Here is a 25859-nt window from a genome sequence, read left to right as displayed (position 1 = left end):
ACCTCCTCAGCCTCAACTGTCACTGTGTGGGCCTTTATTTTCTGTGCTCACTGGAACCAACTGAGGTTTCCCCAGCTTGGCAAGCCCTTTCTTCCAAGACCCTTACATGGTGTGCCCTTTTGTCTCAAATAGCCTCCCTCACACTCCCTTCCCTTCACCTGCTCACTCTTACTTCTCCTTAAAGCTAGAGAAGCCCTGCAGGATGATTCCTCTGAGGTCCCAGGTACCCCGCTGGGTTTGAGGCCTCTTCTCATGTAGGGCCATATTCACCATGTTATAGGAATGAAGACTGAATGGGAGGAACTGTATATGCAAAGGTGGGAAGAGCTATGATGCAGGAGGAGCAGGAGGGGAGAGTGGGGAGAATCATTTGACTCAAGTGGAAGATGTCCTTTGCATAAGGAAAGTAATGCTGAATGATTAAGGTTTTATGTGCCAAAATGTATGGCAAAGAGACTGAACCAACTTCATTAGGAAGCCATAAAGATTCTTTAGTAAGAACTTTGCAACAAATTGTGAGTCATCAGAGATTAGGTGGCACAATCCCCAACAGCAGGCCCCAAACATAATTAGGCAGCATGAAGAAGGAGAGAGAGATCAAAGCATTAACAAGCTTTGCGATTTTGTTGAAATTAAATACCCTCTATTGAAAATGAGAATAACAACATCTCCTTCATAAATTGTTGTGAGGATTAAATGAAACCACGTGCTCAGGGAGGTGCTCAATGCCTGGGAGTATTATTAACATTAACACTTTATAATCCAGAAAGGCACTGCCGTTATTTATGGGAATGCTATATTTGAAATTAGATCTGGAGATACTTATCAGGGAGTATTGGAGATAGGGAAGAAATAGAAGCAAAGAGAAGAGAAAAATGGTGAGAAACAGAAAGAATGTGCAAAGAAAAAACAACACATCACTTTAAAACCTTCACAGCAAAATTTACCCTATCTTTATTTTCTTGTCTGACGTTATATTTTGCAGCACAGTGGCAATAACTTCTACTGCTTTATAGAACACTCACAATAAATGGCTTTGGAGCTTGATTTACAACTGAAGCAAAGCACAGGCACTTAATCATTCCCAGTGGCTGTTTAAGGTTCCGTATATCACTGTTCCGAGTGATTATCTGGGAACCATATCGAAAGGGCAGGGGAGCTGGCAGGTGGTTATAGAGGTGAGGCTCTGGACACAGGAATTGGGGGTTGGAGTTTGGCCTTGTGCCAGGAGCTTTCCTCCTTGGCTTTACAGTATCTTCCTTATGAAGGGGACAAAACTTGCTTTCTTGGCTTATTGAGAACTGGGGAAAGCAATGAATAGCCCAGAAGAGCTTCAGTGCAGAAAAAGGCCTCATAACTTGCAATGCATTCATTCAGGAAGCCAACTATGCTTATTAGAAAATCCAACAGTGAATGTAGCATACAGGCAACATTGTGTTTTTAAAATGCCCTTTCTATATGCCCTCTTTTACTGCCACCGACCTTTGGAAAAGCCAACACAGGTCATGCTCCCAGATGACAGCACAATTTCAAATCAACTAATTGAGCGAGCTTAGCATTGGCTGCCTTCACTGGGACTTGCTCTGAGAAGGAGGAAGTTATTCTTAGGCCCTTGGATTTCTAGCCATCAGAGGAGATTTTTTTATCTACAAGCTAATGAATGTTATGTCTTTTTAACTTCTGAGTTTATAAGTGAGAATTTCAGAGGGGCAGCTGGCCTAGAAAGATATGCTATCAATAAAACCTTGTTCTCCAGGTCAGTACAGCCCCCTCCCTGAAAGCCCACCCTGCCTTTGTAGTGACATTGTCGGAGCCCTGTAACAGCTGACATCTTCCTGATGGGCAGCCACCCGGGCACACAGGAGTGTACACTGCTGTGTTATCTCTAAGGTGAGACCCCACTGCTCTCCCATCCAATCTGTGGGAAAGATTACTTCTAACAGGCAAGTTTTTAAGGTTCTGAGTGCAATTGTAAGGGGACGTTGATGGTGGGTAGAAAGCAACTGAGCCATGGATGAAGTGGAATTAGAGAGCAGGTGGTGGGGTATATCTGACAAGGAGATTGTTAGGGGAAGAATGGAGAATAAAAGAAATATTCAAAGAACTATTTGGCTGACACACATGGCACACCATATACACAGGCAGTGGGTCGAGGAAGCCAGAATCAAGGCACAGTATAAACTCTCCTAACTTCATCCCTCATCAATCAACAGCTTTTTAGAAGCACACAACGGTGACATATTCTGTTTATCAGCTCTTTACACTAAATGAGAAATCATATCTTGAGCGTTTTAGGCTCTGGATTAGGTCAAAATAGGAAAACCAGCTCACTTATGGAAGAAAGGAAGTGGCTATCTGCCTGTCTGACCCCTTCTTCTCTAGTACCTCATTTCATCCTCACAGTTATACAAAATACGTATTATTACCCAACGAAGGAGAAAAACAAGGGTAAAAGGAGTACGAATCTTGCCAAGGTCACAGCACTGGTAGCAGCTGAGCTGGGATTCTGTTTGCCAACAGAAAGTCTCTATATGAACACTCATTTCAATGCAAGGCAGAAATGATGCCTTCAATCGCTATCTTAAATCAGGCTCAGATTATGACCAATTTTTGTGAAACATTTCAAGCAATATTCAGTGTCCTTTGCTGGGCTGGAATTAAAAGAAAAATCAAAGTTGTTTTTGTCATCACTGTTACTATTGTCAAATAATTAAGGCAGACATTGGGTACGGATTTTGAACATTTGGTTGGCTACGTTTCTGTGAGATTGGAGTATGTGGCAACAGGATTTGTCTTTTGGGCTATGAGGTCCTTTGAAAGTATTTTGAGACTTCAAGTGACAGGTGAAGGCTTGCTTACTAATAGCTCACGGAGATCTGTCGTTAATGTCTGATTTTGCAGCCCCCAAATTTGGTAAATGAGTTCCAGTGATAAGCTGTGCAGCACAGTGCTTTAAATGAGAAGTTAGGTCTGACATCTTGCCAGGTTTAGCCACTTACCAGCTGTGCGACCTTGGACAGATCACCTAACCTCTCTGAAGTTCCAATTTCATCATCTGCAAAATATGGCTATTAGTAGTGCTTACGTAAGAGCATTACAGATTAGTAACCACTCAATATTGTTTGCTTTTGTGGTTGTAATAACTGCCCTTCTCTTCAGTTTATTTTTACTTATTCCCAAACTCAAAAGAAAAATTGATTATCACCAGAAAGATTCAGGAAATGTTTTGGTGGAAAGGGAAGACAGTTAAACCTTTTCTTGGGTTTCTCTTAATAGGCTTTGGGCTTTGGGGGCAGAGTTACCTCACAGCCCTGGTAAGAAGCCTAACATCTCCCTGGCTTTCCTCCTTCCTTCTTTCCTCACCAATATTCACCATGGATACATTAGAAATCTTCCCCTTTCATGCTACAAGTTCCTATAACTGAGGACAATCAAACTGAAGGAGGCACAGACCTCCTGCTACTTGTAAAAAACTCTTTAATGCTCTTGCAAAAGCCAAAGGCAAACCTCAATCAGTGGGCTTATTTATAGTTTGAAGAGTTATATCCCACCTACGGCCTCGGGGTTTTAATCAGAAGAAGGAACGTGCTTAATGCTCATCTCCCACTGCCAAATCACACCATGGAACTGTGGGAGCTTTTGCAATGTTAGCCCTTTAGAGGCTGCCACAGGTCAGCAGTGACTGGTGACATTTGAGGAAGCTGCTATCTTCAGCGTATCCATCAAATAAATTACTGCAAGGCATGAGGGGACAAGAAACAGCTGAACACCTTCCCAGAAACAAGGGCAAGTGGAAAAGCACCTGTCCCCTAAGAACAGACAGATTTGGGGTGGTTTTCTACATTAGAAAGTAAATGTGACAGTGTTCACAATTGTGAAGGAAAGAAGGTCAAATATCCTAGTAACATTCATTTTTCCATCATTTAATGCCTGAGGAGTTTGGAGGTGGGAGAACTGCTGTGAGATGTCATTCTGAGACCATGAGTTCAGATCAGGAATGCAACCTTGGAACCTTTAGGAAACACACAAGGCCAGATGACTGTAACCATTCAGTATATGTATTACAGAGTGCATGAAGGAATGAAGGAGACTCGGATTCATTCCATTAAAGCATAACAAGACTTGCCAATTGGTCGGCACCCCTTTCACTTTCAAACTGAACCAACAAGTCCCTCTCCACTTTCTTTCTTCCCACTCACATCGAGGACTGAATAGGCCCTGGATGTTGAGCCTTCAGAATCATCTCAACTTCTGGTGCACCCAACTTCTAATGCACACGCATCACTGCCTGAGTCCCATTCGAATACACAGGGAATGGCTTCGTTGTTTACGTTGAGCCACCCTCTACCTCTTGGCTGGGAGAGGGAGCTGAAGAAAGAATGTAGAAACAAACAAACTTGAATTTAGACCCTGGAGCTACTTTGCTACTTAACAACATACCAATGATTCAGCTTTTGATTGAAAGAGACTTTGGAAACTGAGTGCAGGATCAAAATGAGATCATAAGTAGGACTTAGTGGGAAAGCATAGTCCTTATGTGCAGACAGACTAGGGAATAATTCCATCACTGTTACGTATTACCCATGTACCAATATAGATCCTTGTGGGACTACGGCACGCTTAGAAATAGTGTATACAAAACACTTGGCACAAAAGCACCTAACAACGGGTAGTTACTGATGCTGATATTAAGATGTTTCTAGACAGTCCCCACCGGGTGCTCTCCAAGTGGGCCTCAGCTCCCCTAAGGGTGCTGGAAATATGGAGGTCTTCCTGGTTATAACAGTGCCCGGAAGAGGGGATGCTAAGCATTTCATAGTGCTTAATACGGTTCTACCGGATAAGATTGAGCAGCTCCCCCTGCTGACTGTGCTCTTTCTAAGAAGCACTACCACCAGACCGCCGATCCCCTCCACCATGACTCATGGTGCTCATGCACATGCTCATTCTCCGCCAAGAAACCCACTTGCAGTCTTTCAGAAGCTCCATGGGTATTTTGAAACATCTAACCACTCAGGGGCTGAGTGATTGGCTTCAGATGCCTTTGGGATGAGCTTGGAGTTGGAAGCTCTGAGTCTGAGCCAAGTTTTTCATTGATGAGTCATATTGCTTCTTGACTAGAAAGTGTCTTATCCTCCTGAAACTATTTATATGTCATTAGTAACTTAGTGATACTGAAACTGCCAAATGGTTATGAGCATTGAATAAGAAAACGTACATGGAAATGCTTGAGAACCATAAAGACTATACAGCTGAAGAGTCTACATATGTGCAGTATTATGTACTGTAATGTAATTGACCAGCAGCCAACTTAAGGTTCTTCCCCTGAGAAATCTAATTGGTCTGAGCAGTGCTGTCCTGAGCCAAGTTGGATCCTGAAGCCAAAAGGAAATCAATAATACTGACCCTGCCTTCTTTAAAATTTGGATATTTTAGAAACAGAAAGTCAAATATTACATGTTCTCTCTTATAAATGGGAGCTAAATAATATGTACACATGGACATAGAATGTGGAATAATAGACATTGGAGACTACATAATGTGGGAGTGTGGGGGGCGGGAGGAGAGGCGAGAAATTACCTATTGGGTGCAATGTACACCATTCAAGGGGTGGTTATACTAAAAGCCCAAAATTCACTACTAAACAATATAACCATGTAACAAAACTGCATTTGTACCCCCTAAATCTATTAAAATTAAAAAGTCTAGCAATAAAAGGCAAATGTAAGCATGCTTCCTTTACAAAGTAAATTTAAAAAATTGGATGTTTTGTTCATTAAGAATTTTTTTTGCATTGTGAGTTTTTAAAATATTTTATTACAATATTATTTATTTAATTACTGGAGTTTCTTGGTGCCCCCTTGAATTTTGCCCTATCCCTCACCTTTACAGCCCTGAGTCTGGGGTCCCGGCTCAGACTTCTTCATCTTCAATACAACTTTTTGGCCCTTGCTCTGTATTCTGGGGAGAAAGAGCTTCCTGGATCCTTGGCCTTCTTACAACGACTCTAATCAAAATGTTTATCAACTTTCTTTCCTCTCTAGTAAATTACTCTAACTTAACTCATCCTTCAAGTGCCTCTTCTTCTTTAAGGAACCAATTTTTCATCTAGTTTTCAACCTGGTTACTTACTTCTGAGTTTTTAATTATGAGAAACAAGCAATACACTGACAAAAGAATCTTCAGTGTAATTTTATATATTATGACTTGCAATGCATATCCAACTGTTTTTCCCCCATCAAGGTACTTGGGGACCAGCTGGTCTACACAACACTAATGGATACTATTATAGTGTATTCTGGGGCTTTTATTATCTGGATTCACCACCAACCCCCCATTCATTTCTTATATCTTGAGAATATAATAAAATAATAGGTAGGATCACTAAAACAAGGTGACTTCTTAGAGCTTCTCAGCCACAACTGAACTATCACAGAGGTCTTTGCAGAGGACTGTCTGCTCTTATGGGTAGCTAAGGGTTCTCAGCTGTATATTTGTATACTTTTCTAGGTGGAGGAAACCTGGTAATGGCCTCAAATGCTGCAGCACTTAGAGGGTACATCTTGTAGATGCTGACAAAGATGTGGAGAAAGGGGAACCCTCACACATTGCTGGAGGGGATATAAGTTAGTATAGCTACTATGGAGAATGGTATGGAGGTTCCTCAAACAAACACAAACTGGAATGTTCACATGATCCAGTAATTCCACTACTGGGTATAGCCAAAATAAATTAATCAATATATTAAAGAGATATCTACACTCCCATGTTTATGGCAACACTATTAACAATAGCCAACATGTGAAATCAACCTGAGTGCCAATATCAGATGAATGGGTAAAGAAAATGTGGTATTCAACAAAAGAAACTATCAACAGAGTAAACAGACAACCTACAGAATGAGAGAAAATGTTTGCATATAACGCATCCCACAATGGTCTAATATCCATCATCTGTAAGAAATTTAAACAAATTTACAATGAAAAAACAAACAATCCCATAGAAAAGTGGGCAAGGACATGAACAGACACTTCTCAAAAGAAGACATTTATGTGGTCAACAATCATGTGTAAAACGGCTCAACATCACTGATCATTAGAGAAATGCAAATCAAAACCACAGTGAGGTACCATCTCGTAACAATCGGAGTGGCTATTGTTAAAGTAAAAAAAGTAACAGATGGTGGTGAAGTTGTGGAAAGAAGATAATGCTTATACACTGTTGGTGGAAGTGTAAATTAGTTCAAAGATTGTGGAAAACAGTGTCACAGTTACTCAAAAACCTGAAGACAGAAATACCACTTGACCCAGTAATCCTATTACTGGATATATACCCAAAGGAATATAAATCATTCTATTAAAGAAACATGCACGTGTATGTTCTCTGCAGCAGCAGTCACAATAGCAAAGACATGGAATCAACCTGTATGCCCATCAGTGATAGACTGGATATACATCATGAAATACTATGCAGCCATAAAAAGAGTAACATAATGTCCTTTGCAGGGACATGGATGGAGCTGGAAGCCATTATCCTTAGCAAATTAATACAAGAACAGAAAACCAAATACCACATTTCCTCACTTATAAGTAAGACCTAAATGTTGAGAACCCATGGACACATAAAGGGGAACAACAAACACTGGGGCCTTTAAGAGGGTAGAGAGTGAGAGGAGGGAGGGCCAAGAAAACTAACTAATGAGTACTAGGCTTAATACCTGAGTGATTAAATAATCTGTACAAAAGAACCCCATGACACAAGTTTACCTATGTAACAAACCTGCAAGTGTACCCTGAACTTAAAAGTTAAAAAAGAGAAAATAGAGTATATATACATACAACAAAATATTATTCAGCCATAAAAAGAATGAATTCTGTCCTTAGCAGCAACATGGATGGAACTGAAGGCCATTATGTTATGTGAAATAACCCAGGCACTGAAGACAAATATTTCATGTTCTCACTCCCATGCAGGAGGTAAAAACGTGAATCTTATGAAGATAGAGAGTAGGTTGGTGGTTACCAGAGAGGGTAAGGGGGCAGGGAGGCAGGATGAAGGGGATCAAAGAATATAATTGTATATACTGCCACTGAACTGTACACTAAGAAATGGAAAAGATGTTAAATTATATATATATATATATATATATATATATATAACCTCGATAACAAATTATTACAAAATACAGTACATCTTTTGACCCAGTATCCTAGGTGTTTGCCTGATTTGATTTTTTTTCTTAAGAAACAACTCCCATTTACTGAGCACCAACTAGTACTCACCTATGACCCTCATCACCCCTACTTTACAGGTGAGAAACTGAGGGTAATAAGGATTTAAGCAACTTGCTCAAGTCCCCATGGCAGGTTAGGAGGAGCTGGGATTGGAAGCTGGCCATCGGGTTTCAGAGTATGTGCACTTAATCACTCTTCTATTTGGCCTCTGGACACCACCAAAAAGGGCAATTGTGATTAATTCTTGCAACAGCCCCATATGCCAGATATCTTACCGTTTCCACCTGATACAATTGAGACTCCAGAAAGTAAAATAACTTGACCAATTTTAACCTTTTATTCTTTTTAACTGAGTGAAATCCAGAAAAAACAGATGTGCCCCTTTATGCTCAGAGTTTCTTCTCCAGCACTGGGGCATTCATGGCAAACTGGGCTTATGACCAAGTGCAAGTCTGCAGCTTAGAAAGAAGCAAGAAATGAATTTATTTTTCATCAGATCTTAAAGGGGCAAATGGTGAATTATTGCCAATGCCGATACGAGTTTAGGTAGGAAAAATCAGAGGACTCATCGACCAACAGTGTCCCCTAGGTCTCCGTGACATATGAAGCTGGGGAACTGGGATACAAACTCTGCTCACTCTGGAGGGCCAAGTTCATTTTTTGAATAAAGCCGTGGGCGCTGATTGAATCCATCTGGTTTCAGTTCAGCCTGGCAACCTCAGAAAATGAAGAAGTCAGCTCTCTGCTGAGGTCCAATGTCCGGGCAAGGTCAGTTTATGCTCAGGTAGCCCAAGCACTGCCTATGCCTCGGTTGCCATGTTGAACCCAAGCAGACAGAGCCTGGCACGAGCCCTCAGGGGATAGTGCTTCCCATCGCTCACTGTTCTGAGCTTTTGTCCATGTGTCTGGGTTCAGATGAATGAGATTTACACTGTCTTAATAAATATTCATAACCATTTTAATATTAGTAAACCCTTCACATGAGATATTCAAATGACTTCCCAGTCATCTCAGGCCCCCGGTGAGAATGAAGCCATTTCCTTGCAAAGCTGTGTCAGCCTTTCCAGGCCTTTTTGGCCCCACTGGGTTGGGTCTGTGTGAAAGGAAACATGTTTGGGAAGAAAGCAAACAGGTGCTTAGGATGGGCATGCCATAGTTCACATTCATTGCCCCATTCCCATTTTCAAATATTGTAAATATTGTACTCCAGTCCCTGGTTGCAACTCATTTTACCATCTGTCCTCTATTACTTTTTACATGGAATCTTTTATAGTATTAGTGATAATACTACAAGCTAATATCTAGAGTGCTTACAGTGTATCAAACAATAAGCTGTGTTTTTTCAGTGCATTATGTCATTCATTCCTCCCAACCATACTATTAGATAGACATCTCTCTCATGCCCAACCTACAGATGAGAAAACTGAGTCTCAGGGAGGTTGCTTGTCAAAAGTTATATAACCAGTAAACAACACGACAATATCTAAATTCAAACTGAGGCTTGTTTACATTGAATATTTGGCTGCCAATGGAATAGCTTTGTCATTACAACCTTTTTGTCAAAACCGTAATGGTCTGGGACAAATAATATTGCACGGTTTGACAAATGTGGAGTGGGACAGTGCAAAGAGAGATTACTTTAAAAAGTCTAGCAAATTAGGAGACCATAAAGTGAATTTTTAAGTCCCTTCCCATCCATAGGATCAGGCTGAATAAGCTTCACATTCATGAACCATTAGAGCTAGCAGGTATCTCAGGAATTATATACTTCAAACTTCTTACTTTACACAAGAGAGGATTGAGAAACACAGAGATGAAGTAATTTGTTTGAGGTTATCATAATCATAAACATTTGGATTATTTACTAAGAGATTTGTTTCTTCTTCTTAACAACACATTTTGGGATATACATGGACCAAATCCTAACACAAAATAAAATATTTTACTCTGGCTCATTTCTTTATGTGTATGTCCCCACTTACTGATGTTCTTTACCTCATCTGTCTTAGCAGATGGAAGTTCTAGAACACTGAAAACAACTAAGCATAAATGAAGTCAGCACAATTAATGATATGGTTTGGCTCCATGTCCCCATCCAAATCTCGTGTTGAGTTGTAATCCGCAGTGTTGGAGGTGGGTCCTGGTGGGAGGTGATTGGATCATAGGGGTGGTTTTTAATGGTTAAGCACCATCAACCTAGTGCTGTCTAGTGAGAGAATTCTCAGGAGATCTGGTTGTTTAAAAGTGTGTGGCACCTTTCCCTCATTCTCTCTCTTCTGCCCCGTTATGTGAAGATGTGCCTGCCTCCCCTTCACCTTCTGCCATGATTATAAATTTCCTGAGGTCTCCCTAGCAATGTTTTCTATGCAGCCTGCAGAACTGTGAGTTAATTAAACCTCTTTCCTTAATAAATTACCCAGTCTCAGGTAATTCCTTATGGCAATGCAAGAATGGACTAATACAATTATTCCCCAGACTTATCAATACTCTCTTATTTCAAAATCCAAAATGTTAATATGCCATTTTGGGGAGGATGGCTCTTGCCTCTAGTTTACACAGATGTCCTGTACCAATGAGTTGCGTGTCTCAGAAAGAATTATTCTATTGCAGTTGGAGTGAGCCGCCTATATGTTTGCACCATTGCTAAGCATCTGGCTGAACAATGGTGTTCTCACTGGCAAGGATTGTGTGTTCTCATCGCTGTCCTCAGTGTCCTAAGACAAGCTCTGGCACAAAGTCTATACTCACTGAATGTTTGTTGACTGAATGATAAAGATGGATGAATCTTAAGGCCTGAAAATCTGTCTCATCAGTGAAGCAATGTAGTGAGAGACTCATCGTTAATTATGTTACTTATGATATGATATATGATATGTTATGCCATATCATTACAGAATAACAGAGTAGAAACATGGAAAGGTAGCCCAGGCCCAGGTGGAGTCCTGACCAAATTCTAGATTGATAGTGTTAAAATATGCAAATACCTTTCCAAGATTAGACGACCCCACCCAAAACTATCAACCACAAAACAGCCAGTGGTCACCAAGGTGCCCTACACTGTTATCATCTTGAAGAGAAAGAGTAGTGACATGAGGCAGTGAAGAGGCACTTTAGCAATTCCTTTTAATGGTTACGGAGCTTGACATATTTTTAGGTTAAACCTATGTCTCCCCATGAAACATAAGAATGTTAATGATTATATCTCTGTGAAAGTTCAATTCATAGGTGATGTTTTGGAAATTGATTCATTATTCTTTCTCATTCAACATTCATTGGATATTGTGCCATGCACCAAAGATATAAACATGAAAAAGACATGATCCCCTACCCTCAAGGAACCTGCAGTCTTGGGAAGAAGGGTAAGAATGCACAAAGTAAACACACAATTACAATAAAGTCGGGTTAAGACAACTGGCTCTCACATCAGACTATCATTACCCAACTCCCACTCTGTATTCACTAGTTGTATAACATGAGTGAGTTCCTTAACTTCTAAAAGCCTTATGTCATCAAAGGTAAAAGAGGGGTCATAGTACTAATATCTATCATGCAAAGTTCTCAGGTAGGTTAAATAAGGTAATATGTATTAATGCTTAGCAGAACTTGTCATTAGTATACAAAATGTTAGCTATGATAACAGTAGCTGTTACACTTCCATTGTAACTGCATTAATATAAATACAAACAGAGGTAGGGTGCCTGAGAAAAACAGGTTTGGGAGGCAAGTGGAAGAAGACTACCTTTCTCAAGGACCATAAAGATGCATCAGTAGGCAAACTGTGTTGTTGGAGTTGGATGATTGGAGTTGGGATAGGGGATGGCTGTCTCTCCTTTGGGTGTCTAACAGGTCAAGTCCAATGGGTGGAAGGCATTTAAAAACCTCAACTGTTCAAGGCAAGGCTTATAGTCCCAACCAGCTGGACCAGAGAATGTGACGAAGGGCAGAAGATGAAGCAGAGGAGGAAATGCAGAAGGTGGATCATAAGAACCTGACTTTATTTCGATAGCTTTGCAGGTCATTGAAGAACTTTAATCAGGGAAGTGATGTAACAGAATTTTGAAAGGGTCACCCCAGCTACAGTGTAACCTAGAATGACTCAGAAGAGATGATACTAGAGGCAGGGATACTAGCTAAGAAGCTGTTGCAGTAATGAAAGAAGAAATGATGAGAACCTAAACTAAGGCAATATTAGTGGAAGCAAAGAGAAGTGAAGAGATTTCACAGGTTTATGAGAAGAAAGTGATAGGACTTGCCAATTAATTGGATGTAAAGACCAAAGCAAGGGGCAGTCAAGGATGGCTCCTGGATTTCTGGCTTGAGATACTAGGTGGACGACATAGCAGGTAGAGTGAGAAAGATGACGCTTTCAGTTTGGGATATATCAAGTTTGGGGTCCCTTATAGGTCTTTCAGGGAGAAATATCTAGCAGGGATTTGGATAGAAATGTCTGGCACTCAGGAGAAATAGAGGTAATTCAAGTCATGGAGAGGATCCAAGAAATTATTTTATGCATTGAAAATACTTGATATTAAGCCATCTACTAATGCCATTTTTGTTTTTGTTATTAAAGATGAGAACACCAAAGACAGAATATATGGTTCTTCTAGAAGGTCCACTTTCAATTTTACTAACGTGAATGACCCACTTTGATGAAAAGAATAATGGCTTCTAAGGCCTCTTACAACTCTAATGTTACAATTCTGTTGTTCATCTGGAATTGCCTTTTGAGAACAGCACAGCTGTGGCCTTAAAGCTTCGTGGGTGAACATGTGAAATATTCTTTTTTTAATGTAAGTTCATTATGTGTAAAACCACACAACCCCAAACATGCAGTGATGATGCTTATAGCAAAGAAAAACCAAGTAAAGACACTATCTACATTTACCTACTCTGATCCCAATTGGCTGCAAACAGCAAAAGAATCTTCCTGCCGTAATGGTCTCGGTTTTCCAGCACCCCAGGGAATCCATCGATCAGAGCCCTCTTAATGCCGGGATCATCTGCCTTGAAGTTTTTGAACATGTCCAGGTTTAGCTGGCGGTACTGGAAATACTGAGCCAGGAGTCTAAAGGCATCCGCTTGGTGAAACTTCCTGGCTCGGAGAAATCTCAGGATGAAGGCATCATCTGTACGTAAAAATCCAATGTCAGGCCTGGTGATGATCATGTCCCTGACTTGCTGAATATCCTGATGTAAAACATCTGGGTTTTCATTCAGTTCCAGGCGAGCTTTCTCTATAGTCTCTGGACTGAGTCCAGCCTGTAAATGGGTCATCTTGGCCAAATCTCCGTTCCAAGTGCTTAACTTCTGATATTTTGGAAGAAGGGAGACTGGTCCCATTCACCTGATGGTCTGCTGAAACTGTGTCCCATTCAACGGTGTTTTACTACCAGACTGCCCCGGAACAGACAAATAGAGGGTCTTCTTTCACATTCAGGCCCTATGTGGTGGTGTTCATCCAAAAGAGAAGCAAAACTGAGGCCATTGCTTACTGCAAAACAAATACACACAAAAGAAACAAAAGAGAGATGATACAAAGAAAGTCTGGGCAAATTAATTGGAACTTAGATAGAAAAATAGTATATTAGGCTGTGGGCCTGATTAGATTAGGTGTCCAAAGAACAAATGATAAATGGGGTATTGAGCATAAGTTGATTATAGACAACTTGAATATCTAATATGCAAATATTTGAAATATGTTTGGGAACATTTTAGTTCTATTGACTAGTTAACTTAATAGTGCTTGATCAGATTAGCAAAAGCATGCACTTTTATTAATTACCTTAAGAAACAGTGAGAGGAGAGAAGGATACTTCTCTGTGACAGCATGCTTTATGGGACCACTCACAGGCCTAGATATGGAAGAGAAATTATAGCTATGGTACAATTTAATGCTTCCCATTGATCTCTTTTCTCAAGCAGAAGTATCTTTCACAGAAATACCCCTTCCCCCACTTTCTTAAAGCCAGTCATTTGCATCTTAACTATAAAAAACTTCCCCTATTTTAACCCTACCAGTGTTCATGACTCACAGGAGTCCTCCACCAGTATACGTGAAGAGTCGGGATGGGAACGGGCTTATGGCTGGAAACTTGACCTCCAATAACAAATTCAACGATGGGCAAGGAGGCTTACAGGGACATTCACAAATGGCTTTATTATTTGCATTTGTCATTCTTTTAACTACGAAAGCAGAGGGACTTGAGATTCTTGATTGGCTCTCTACCCAACCCAATATCCATATAGGATTAAAAATCCTTCCATTGTATATAACCTGCCTGTTTTCCTAAGATGCTGTTTTACTTATGATATTTTAATCCCCTCACATACATCCTTTATGATTTCTCCACCAAAATGGTATACAGAGGAACACCCATACTGTTTGTATCTTATTTTAAATATAAATGCTTAAACTCTTGCAGCCATCTGTTTGGTCTAACCTGGAAGTTCCAAAAATCAGAAGACACACAAAGTATAAATAAACTTAAAGGCATTTATTTTTCCTAGCTTTCTTACATCAATCTTATCTGCAATAAGAGGCAGAATATTGACTCCCAATCTAATCATTATTGGTAATGGTTTATCATACAAAATTACTTAAATGATGATTGCTCTGCTTAATTTAGGACTAACAGTAATTTCTTAAGAGAGACAATCAGCTCACTTATTTCTACTTTATATGTCTTTGGATATGGAGGAGATAAAAGACAGTTTAAGTAACTGGTATTCATTTTCAAGACAATAGAATAATAAAAATAATTTCATTTATAAAATATTGGCTTTGTAAAATAACTTGTAAGAAAATCGAATTTAGCTCTGTGATGTTCTGTAAGAAACAAAAGAGTCTTACTTCTCACTAATTTTGAGGACTCATAACAATAAAGGAAAATAGTACTACAAACTCTTCCCAGAATTGGAAGAAATTTGAAAATCTGTCTAGTTCAATGGCCACCTGACGTTAAAATTCCTTCTCCAACAGCCGTTTCAGAAAATGGCCTCACCTAGTGTCTTCCTTCTCCAGTTCTTCCCTACACTCATTGCAATCTATCTTTTACATGATGCTGAAACTATTCACACTGATCAATGACACGGATGATGATATAACTTATTATCCAAACTTAGGCACTACAGTGTGTTAATAATAATGATGCTAGAACAACAGGTTCCAAGTAAATTCAGACAGATGGTCACTCTACTAGTGAATGTCATTTTTGTTACTACGTCCAACAAACAAACTTCAGCACCTACTGTAGGTGAGCTTTCTCAATATTCAATGCTGAATACATCATCTTTCTTAGACCTTCTTCTCCCACTTTCCCATTCTTTTCTGTAACTCCATTTACCCTTGATTTGTCACCTAGCCCTTTATCCCTCTCTGCTCTATCTTCTCCTTCTGTGCTCACATCTTCAATGCTAGTGTTTTCCAAGATCCTGACCCCATGATCTGCTATCTACAACATCAGTCCATAGCTCCCTTCAGATCTTCAGGCTGCACATTCTACAACTGAACATCTCCACTTATTTGACTCACAGACAACACAAACTCATTATGTTCAAAACTAAACTAATCATAGTTCCTTATCCTGAATTTGCTCCTCTGCCTTTGTCTCTTAGTGAATGACATCATCTTCTATGCAGTTTCCCATGCTAGAAACCTGGGAGTCAACTATTATTCCACCCTCTCTCTTACCGCCTGCTACCAGGCAATTACTTCCATAATATTTTTCAAATTTGCCCAGTTATTTCCATCCCCATGATCACTGTCTTTGTTTAGACTGCATCACTACTCATCTGTTCAGTCCTGTGACATTCTCCCTATTGGTATGCTTGCTGCCAGTCCATTCTCTGCATTTCAACCCATTCTCTGCATTACAGTTGAAATATGCTTATGTCACTCCTTGATTAACATCCATCATTAGCATCTAGTTGTCCTAGGATAAAGTATAAAACTATGCAACATGATTTCAAGACCTTTCATCTTCTGGTCTCTTTATAACTCTCCAGATTTATTGTCTGACCATGCAGCCATCGGCAGTTTCTTCCCACCTTTGTGTGCCTTGGTAAAAGCTGCTCTCTCTCTCTGCCTAGAATAACCACTGATTGACTCTTCTTTGCCCTTCAGAAGTAAATTTGAAACTCATTTCTCCAGGAAACCCTTCCTGGCCTTCAGAGGTCACAGTAGTCCCACACCCCTGACCACACCACATTCTGTTGCCATTTTCCTTTCTCTCTCTTTATCCGGAACACCTTACAGAGAAGGCCTGGATTTAATTCATCTGTGTATCACTGATACAGGGTGTGGCCAAAAGAGGGTCAGCTCCACGAGCAGAGTGACTTCATTGCATTCACCACCACATCCTCAGTGCCTAGCACAGTGCCTGCCATGAAGTAGATGCTCAGTAAATAGGCCTATAATACATGAATAAAGAAAGTAGTCAAAATGTTTGAATGAGTGAATAAGTGTTTCAGTACCTCCAGGACAGTTTATCCTTAAATGGGATGTTGTGACTGATTGATTAACGTTGATGATTCCTCATCTACAAAGTATTTTTTTTCCTGGAGAATTTAGCCTAATCACATTGTGCTTCAGATTCTCACCTCCCTAAAGTATGCCAGGTAATGTTCACAGTTCCAACCCATGGAGCACAGTGCTTAAAGCACAAGGCACAGCAATGACTTATTCCTTACAGAAGATTTAAGGCTTGGGGCAAGTTACTTACCTTACAGTTCAGGGAACTCAACATTGTTTCTGAGATAAATTGCTATGGGTTCAAAAGGAAAGTTGAGGTTGCATTTTTCATGGCCTGCTTCCACATATAGCTTTGCCTGCAATCTATAATATCCGAAATAAATTTTCTTCAATCTATATCTTTATTCTGTGCTCAGCATACAGTAGAAGCTTCTGGGGAGAATACTCAAGCCAGGGTCACTGGGTTTCATAACTTATGATAACATAGATATTTCCCGTTAAAGGCAAATTCTTCATATCAGAAGTCTGAATAGACTGCTACTTAAATAACAACTTCAATTGATAGTATTTAAGGCACTAGAAAGGCTATATGAAGAATGGTCACCAGGATATAGCATCTTCATTTGACTATAATCTTTTGTTCACATAAAGGACTTGGTTCTCATTCAACTTTTCCAAATTATAAATGGATACATTGAACTTGTATCACATGAAGAAGTAGAAATGGTTTTCTCTGCTGGTAGTATTAATAATAATAATTTATATTATATATTATAGCTATTTATTATGTTCTAGGCATTTGCAGACTCTCTTTTTATAGGCTACAGTATTTAATCCTCGGAACAACTGTATGAAATGAGTATATTATTGTCCTCATTTTTCAAATGAGGAAACTAAGGCACAGAAAGGTTAAATGACTGCCCCAAATTATACAGACACTAAGAGGCAGAAACTGGATTCAGCCAAAAGTGATCTTTCTCTGAAACCATGCTCTTTACTGTTATGCTGTCCTCTCTTATGTGTAGCAGAGAGATTTTATTATTTATGATTTAAGACCTATGTGACCATCTGCAAGTTTCAGAACCTCACTCTGGTTCCCTAAAATTCCTTTCAAACTTACCATTCTATGAGCGTAAATATGCCAATGGATGAATAGATTTTCTTGGGTGGCTTAATACTCCGCCTTACAGATGTCCAGTTGCCATCTTTTCCTCCTTCCTTCATTGGAAGATGACTGGTGCTGTTCAAAATCTAGCTGTCTATGCCTTTTGCAGCAATCACTAATTTTTGCTCTTCCTTTAGGTATTTTCCTTTGGCAAAAATGACAGATCAAAGATAACAGATCTTGTCATTCTGTTTGAAGGATTGATTGCCATGCCCAGCAGAGTGCCAAGCATGGTATCAGCATTGAAATGTGCTTGATGATCAAACAGGCCACTTTAGGCAGATTCATTTAAGCCTCAGAGGCCATCTCCCTGCAATGTGGTTTAGTCCCAAATGATTCCGTATTTAGACACCATTTCAAATGCATGGAGAGTAATTCGCAAACTTTCTCTGGGAAGGCCAAGGTGGGGAATACCTCCTTTCACTCCAGTCCACACTTTTCCAGTGAACTAGAAAATTAGGTAATGATATTTTTGTATGAGAGGGAGAAAAGAGGAGTATCCATACTATGATATTTAAAATAATGTTATCTGTAGATTCTAGTTTTATATTTCATCTCAAGTTTCCATTAGAAACAAATCTTTTTGTACTTCCTCATACAGAATTTAGTCTTAAGAAAGTACATCTACAAACATACACTGTACTCTTTAAAATCAAAGAATTTAAGCATAAAAATACTTTCAGAAAAGTATGATAATTCAAATGAAATCAATTTGGTAATTTTATGATCTATTATTCTCATTTATTTATTTTGTTATAATCTTCAGAAACACATACAATACATCAGGAAAAAGTCAAAATAATATTAGCAATGTCTTATCTAAAAATATGTATATGTATGTGTGTATGTAGTGTTTCGAAGCATTTTATATCAGTTATTTTTTCTTTGTTACAATGATCCTGCAATAGACAGAAGAAAGATAATTCCTTGGGAAATGCTGAGGTAAAATTCTGTGAAATAATGTTGGTAAAAGTGCTTGTAAAAGGAAAAGATCTACTTTACTTTAACTGTAAATTCTTGTTGATATTACAATTATGCTGTATTCGGGTACATATTCGGGGTACATAACAGCTAAGTCAGATAATGAGCTAGTCTTCAAGTTGGAAAACCAACAAATATTCATAGAGTACTTATTAGGTGCCAAGGTATTTGATATTATATAGTCTAATTTCCACACCAATCCTTAAAGTTAGGTTATTACTATTAGATGAAAAGATGAATCTGAGATTTAGATATGGCTGAAAGAACAAAGATTTGCACTCAAACCTACTTTACCCACATTTTATCCAAGACTCTGCTCTCCAAGTAGGTGCCTTCTTTAACATCACTCTGAGTACCAGTGCCCTCACACTCAACTACACTCACATAATAGACACACATCCATACCCTGTCAGTCCTAAAGGACATCATTTAAGGGATGTTGTAATATTGCCCAAATTTGGGGAAGAAATAGAATATTGTTGTCACGATCAGAAAAATAAGATCTGTAAAGCCTAAATATTATTTGTAATATAAGAACATCAATAACTGCTGAATAACACCTCAAATTTGCATGGCTTCTGGGTGTTCTTAGTAATACAAAGAACAATTTTAAATACGTATAAATTTAAATTAATACAAATATAAAATAAGAAACTACAGCCATATTTGTTTTGTGGGTTTCTTTTACAAGAAAAAGATGAAAAATTAATACTGGTGACAACACTTTGTACATGAAAGTCTAACCAACTACCTCACCCATTGGTATGTATGAATTTATGTTTCCAGATTTTTAATATGTATTGAATTGGGTTAACCCTTATAGCTCTTTACCTTGCTAAAACCTTACTTCAAATTTTTTAATTGAATATGCATTTTTACCTGGAAATATCAAAAGGAATTTTTATGCTGAATGAAATAAAAATAGATGCTGCTGATATATCTAAACCCAAACTGAAAATCATAGTGACCAAAAAATCTTTCTTTTTAAGTGTAACTCTATTTGAAATCTTTCTTGAAAGATAATACACTCCCTTACAGCCTATTTAGCCTATACTTAAATCTCAGAGGCTGGCTGATTACATGTTCCATGTTACTGACCAGAAAGAGTCTTTTTTCTGATGGATGAATTTTCAGATTGGCCATTATGGTTTGTAGGACTTCTGCATAAGTACTGGCTATGGAACATCAGACCTGTGGGTAACAAAGTGACCCCGAATTCATTGACTTTCTTTAAATATTAGCCAACTTACAGATATAAACTATCTGTACTAGGGGCAGGATGAGTAGTCTGCAAGGATAGAGAGGAGACTCTGAATTATCTGAAAGCGTGGTGTGACCAGAATTTAGCCCGTGCTACACAGAACACTTTTCACCACCTTTAGCTTATTCCTAGCCTAGGACTAACTCTTGCCACATAAATACTAATTGTGTAGACTCCCTTGGCTCCCTTTAAAACAGCAAAAAAGCACACAAACATTTGCTCCCATTTGTTCCTGCTCTTAAGAAATGTTAAAAGTAGATTGGAATGAGCTCCATCAGAGTAGAGACACTGAAAACTTTTGTAAACAAAATAGATGCCAGGTCAGAATTAGAATAGACTCCAACTCAGGGAAGATAGACCTATGTGACAGATGATTCTAGCATCATTTTGCAGTTTTCTTTGGGGTAAATAATGCAGGGAGTTGAGGGGAAAGCCAACTTATAGAGAAAGTATGAGATTTTTGTTCCTCCTCACTGTGTTTGGTAGAAAAAGTCTTTAATTGAAGTAGCATTTACCTTACACCTCAATGTATCTTAAACAAAGATAATATATAGGGAAATGGTTGTTGAGCCATAGGATATTAGACTGGAATGTTTCGTAGGCTATTCAACTATCCCCATAAGAAGTCATTGGCAGTTGATACCCCAATTTGTGCTTCCTAGGGGTATCAATGGGAAGAGAAAGGAAAACAAACAAACAAACAAAAACCTTGACCCTTCTGTCTTCAAAGGGAAAGATTATTTCTGTAAGAATAGACTCTCTTTTTTAAGGAAGAGGACCTAAAAGAAGACAAGAAAGGTAGGACTCACCCCAAAACAGTCATTAACTCTATTTGCCCCCTTTTCCACTAAATGTTTTCCCAGGAGATCCATGTAACTGTGAACCTTCTTCTGGATGTGACTGCACAGACAATGGCAGCAGTAGGAATCACAGCTAAGAAAACTGCCTGGGAAAAGTAAAACACAGCAGCATGCTTAAGGGTGAGGTGGGAGGAAAGAGGCTATTTTTATAACTTTCTCCTCAATTAGAAATAGAATTTCTGAGCTCTTATTGCTTCAGAACATGGGGTGGTTTTTGTTTTGTTTTAGAATAAGTGTTATTATTTAATAGTCAGACATAAAAGTGAGAATGTTAAAAAAGAAAACTTTTCTTTGTTCTTGCTTCTCAAAGAGTGGTCCACGCATCAGCAGTGGCAGCAGAACCTAGGAACTTGTTAGTGACGCAGCATGTCAGTTCTTACCTAGACCTGCCAAACAGGTAACAGAATCCCCAGGCAATTTGCATGCAAATTAATGTTTGAGAAAAGCTGGTCTAGAGGATTTATAATGACCCAGAGGGGTAGAGGGGTAGATTAATTGCCTCTGAGGCCAGAACTCACGCTGTCTGTGGACAGCGCTACTGCACTGTCCGAGAGGAACATAAAAGTCCCCACAATGTGTTCTTTACCTATGGAGCAATGGCACTCATAATAGTTTATCAGATCACCCAGTTAATTACTCTCACTATGTTTGCATGCTCTATATATCAACCACAAAAGAAGGAAGGGAGGAAGGCAGGGAAATTTAGAGAGAGGGAGGGAAAGGAGGAGGGAAAAAGAGAAAAAAGGAAAGAGAGAGCGATCTCACGAGTTTTGTTTATTTTGTTTTAATTTAACCACACATTAAGAAACTTTTTATGTGTAGATCCTGTAATTTAACATGCCCCCCTGCACCATGCTATTCCCAGGCCCATAACTTCCCTCCTACTTCTTCCAAAACTATAAAATAATGAACATTGAATAAGCTATGTAAGTGACAAACATAAATATATGAAACTTTGCCTAAGACCTTTGATACTATTTTAAGGAGTATAGATAGAAAAGGAGTCATAAGTGGTCTGCACAATATTTAGGAACAGGAGATTTGGCTAAAAGCATCCTGGAAACAAGAGCAGATCATTTCAAACACATGTGGAGAAATTTATGCTGGCTCAGAAATTAGGAAGCACAAAAGCTCACAGGAAATTAGTCTACCACACGGGAAACTTTCTCGGATACTCCCTGTCACAGAACAGGTGCATAAAGGGACAGAGCCTAGGGCAACCTGACCTGAGAAGGTATAATAAAGGGCTGTGGGAGGCATCGGAGATAGGGAAGAAAAATGAACTTATTATCTAAACAAATGAAAGCTTTTTTGGGGCAGGGGATGTTTAGCCAGTTCATTTTCAATCCATAAAGAATCAAGCAAAAGGGTATAAACTTCCCTTAAACTAAGAGAAACTTAGATTGGTAATTAAACATGAGTTTCAATAAAGAGACATACATCAGTTACAGGTTGCAGACTTGTCAAAATTCAGACTGTGGACCTTCTTTTGAAACAACTTTATTCTGGTGATATCTGGATAAAATTAACAACAGTCAAAACAAGCAATATTTGGGAGAAGACTGAGAAGAAGGTCTCTCTTGGCAATGTTGAGGACATATTTCTGGACTGATTGGATATAGTCAAGCTTCATATTTTGTATACTCATTCTGCTGTGCTGCCTCCTCTGTCTGAGTCACTGTGTAACAGGGACACTAGAGAAGATCAAAGTCAGCCTGGATCCATTTACTAAGGATGGAAGGCTCTGCTATCAGGGAGTATGTAAAGTTGTGAAAACACTTCTAAGGGATAATAAAGTGCCTCTCTTTGTAAAACCTTCGGAAGTGAGCAGACACCACCAGTTCTGAAAAGTTCGAGATTTTGCCTTTTGGGAAATGAAAGACCTTCCAGCTGTCTACTCCATGATTCTAAATGAGACACTCTTCTATGAGCATGTCTACAAAAATATATGATGACACTGCTGGAAAACATTTTCTCTTCACCTTTAAATCCATTATAAAAATGAGTAATTTCTGTTATTGAAAATATTTTTAAAGGTGAAATAGCTCTCAATAGAAAAGATTTAAGTAAGAAAGCCAGGATACTGTCATTCTATAAAAATCAATAAGCTCAGCGTAACATTTCAGTCAAGAAAAATCATTGCTTACAGACAGATGCCTGTAAATCTCACTGAAGCAGCATTGTTTTAAAATTTCCCCAGCCCCAGGAGATTGTATTAAACACAGGAAGACAGAAGCTCTAGAGGCACTGGATTCCTGGCCTGCATTTCTGGTGTGAAGCAGCTAGAATTGGCAATATGTACACTTTTAAAAATTGTCTGAGCTGAACCATTCTTTGCAGACAGAAAAGAGAATTTTAAGAATCTCCTTTCTCAGGGACTTTTAAGAGATTTTGGTTACTGTGGATATTACCAAACCAAGGACATTATGTGGATGATCAAATTTTCTTCTTCTATAAAATCCATTTCACCACATATTTTGCAAGTTTTCTTGCTTGGGATCCAAAAGTGAATGAATTTTAGAGGCAGGTGGAATCATATCTATATAATTAGTGGCAGTAATTAACTTTTGATGCAATGCTACTATTTCTCATTCTAAAAGTGAATTAAGTATGAATTTTCCTCAGAACTTCTTCAGGAAGATACGTATTTGTGACTGTCTTTATTCTCAACAATGCCTCTAATGGTGAGCAAGCTGGTTTAGATGAAACTTCCTTCACTGTCTTTAAGAGACAGAATAAATACACAAGGGCAATTTTAAAATCAAGCTTTTCTGTGCTCTGTTTTAAACTTTCTTGTCACATGTGACCTATTATTCCCATTTAAATGATCTCATTTTTAATTAAGATGTTAATTTCATTAAAAACACTTGTCAAAAAATTCCAATGCTTTACTGTTCAGTAAAAGTCAATTAAATGAGCACCCAGCAAAATATTTTTATTTATGACAGGCTCAGGCACTTATTTTCTGGTGCTTTTTAGCTCTTATAAAACAGATGATCCTGGCTAGATCAAATAAGGACTATGACTTGGGCTTAGACTTTCAGGTTCAAATTAATCAGACATTTGAAAGATGTTCCAACTTCCCTTCAGCCGAGATAGAAAATGATAGCACTCTAAAAGCAGAGCCTGGCAGAACGGAGTTACATAAAATGCCTTTTCAATTTTTGCACTCTATTACCCTTTACTATTATAGGAAAATGGTGTTATCACCTGATTACTGAGAAAGCACACAAAAATCTAGCCTTCCAAATCTGAGCCAGTCCTTGACTGATGATGAACAAAGCAAGGCCATCTGGTCTGAATATCATTACTACTTTGGCCATTTGGGCAAGGGATCTATTTTCTTTGCTCCAAAGAGAGGTTTAAGATTTGAAATAGAAATGAAATAAGTAGACAGGAAGAAACATTGGAACAAATAGTTCATTCGAATGAGAGCCCCCTTTCTTAAGTTACAATCATTACCATCATTTTTATTTTTATTCTGCCCTGAATTAATCTCTGGGGTCCCGATTTTGCAAAACATTTTAGTAAAAACAGAAGAAAAAACTTAATTCTAGAGTTTCTGCGTTTAAACACTTAGGAAAGGAAACGGACGTGTGGGTGAATATGAGTCATCAGTCACCCCCACCCTGCTTCCTGGTGATTCTCCATTGGAAAAGCAGAAACAGGTTGAGCTTACATTTCTATTTTTCGGGAATCACATTATGCCCTAGGCCATGTTAATTTCCTCAACTAAACAGACCCTAATCTGCTGAAAGGCAGCTGGCTAACTGCTGGTGTCTGGCAAGTGCCCCATCTGTCCCCGTGCCTGGGGTCTCTCCCTCCTGCCTTCACTTTCCCTTTCTTCCAAACAGGCGTCTCTCTTTGTTTTCAGGGGTTTGTTCACCTGAACTTTCCTTCCTATGCCTGTCAACTTGAGCTCTTTCCCTCTACCCTGAGGACCTCGGGCTTTGTCTAAGTGGCAAGACACACTTGTGTGACTATAGTTACGGCGCTGGTGATGGTGGCTATGATGACGGTGATGGTGGAGATGGGGGTGCTGATGTGTAAGGGGGCGCAGGCTGAGCGGGCGCCGGGAGGAGGATGGACCGCGGAGGCGGCGGGGAGCGGGGTGCGGTGCGCGAGGGATGGAGTGCAGAGGGATTGCAGATGGGAGCTGTCCACATACCGAAGTGCTGAAACGCCGCAGCCATGGCATCGCAAGAGCGGGGGAAAGGCGGGGAGGCTCTGCAAATACAGAGGGGAGAAAAAAGGCAACAAATACCTTCACACGGCCGCCCAGCCTTGCTTTGGGAATGTATTTCTGCAGGTGTCCTCGCTGCTGAATTGGGTGGGTGAGATCCCCTATTCTGGCAGGTTCGGGCTCAGATTTCTCTAGAAAGCTGTGAATGAGAGCTCGAGCTCCACACGGGGCTGTGATTTTTGGTAGGAGGCGTGTGCGCCCGATTCTCTGTCCTTCTATAGCGAGCCTAGCTTTCCCCTGGGTCCTAAATGCCTCCGTACCACAACCCTCCCTGGTTCCGTTGAGAAGTACCAATAATTTTTTGTAATTTTGTTAACACCTGGGACAAAAAGTACCGGCGCCATCACTCCCCACACAAAGTTAAAAATAGAATATTTCAAACGGATTAATGAAAGCACAAAAGCAGATGTGTGTGTGTGTGTGTGTGTGTGTGTGTGTGTGTGTGTGTGTGTGTGTGTAAATCTGACAGATAAGAAAGTATCACAAACCTATGGGGAAAAAGGATGAATTATTTTACTAACAAATGGTATTAAGAAAATGAACTATTTGAAGAGACTCAAATCAAAGTCTCATTTCACCAAAATAAATTACACATAGATGTTTTTATCAAAAACATAAAACTTAAAAATATAACTAGAAGAACAG

At 39.3% G+C, this 25859-nt stretch overlaps 1 protein-coding gene across 1 annotated transcript in view; it reads right to left on the bottom strand.

The window, feature by feature from the left end:
• CLVS1 (clavesin 1) overlaps positions 1–25383 on the bottom strand; it is a 205807-nt gene extending 180424 nt beyond the window's left edge. The window contains 2 exon segments of the mRNA NM_001265738.1: positions 13120–13725; positions 25236–25383. Of these exon segments, the coding sequence (NP_001252667.1) occupies positions 13120–13574 (455 nt within the window). The 5' untranslated portion in view covers positions 13575–13725; positions 25236–25383.
• Positions 25384–25859: the final 476 nt, after the last annotated feature.

This window comes from Macaca mulatta, chromosome 8, assembly GCF_049350105.2.
Source record: "Macaca mulatta isolate MMU2019108-1 chromosome 8, T2T-MMU8v2.0, whole genome shotgun sequence".
In the NCBI taxonomy this organism is placed as follows: Eukaryota; Metazoa; Chordata; class Mammalia; order Primates; family Cercopithecidae; genus Macaca; species Macaca mulatta.
Note: the sequence above shows the minus strand (reverse complement) of the source record. Positions and strands in the feature narration are given on the sequence as shown.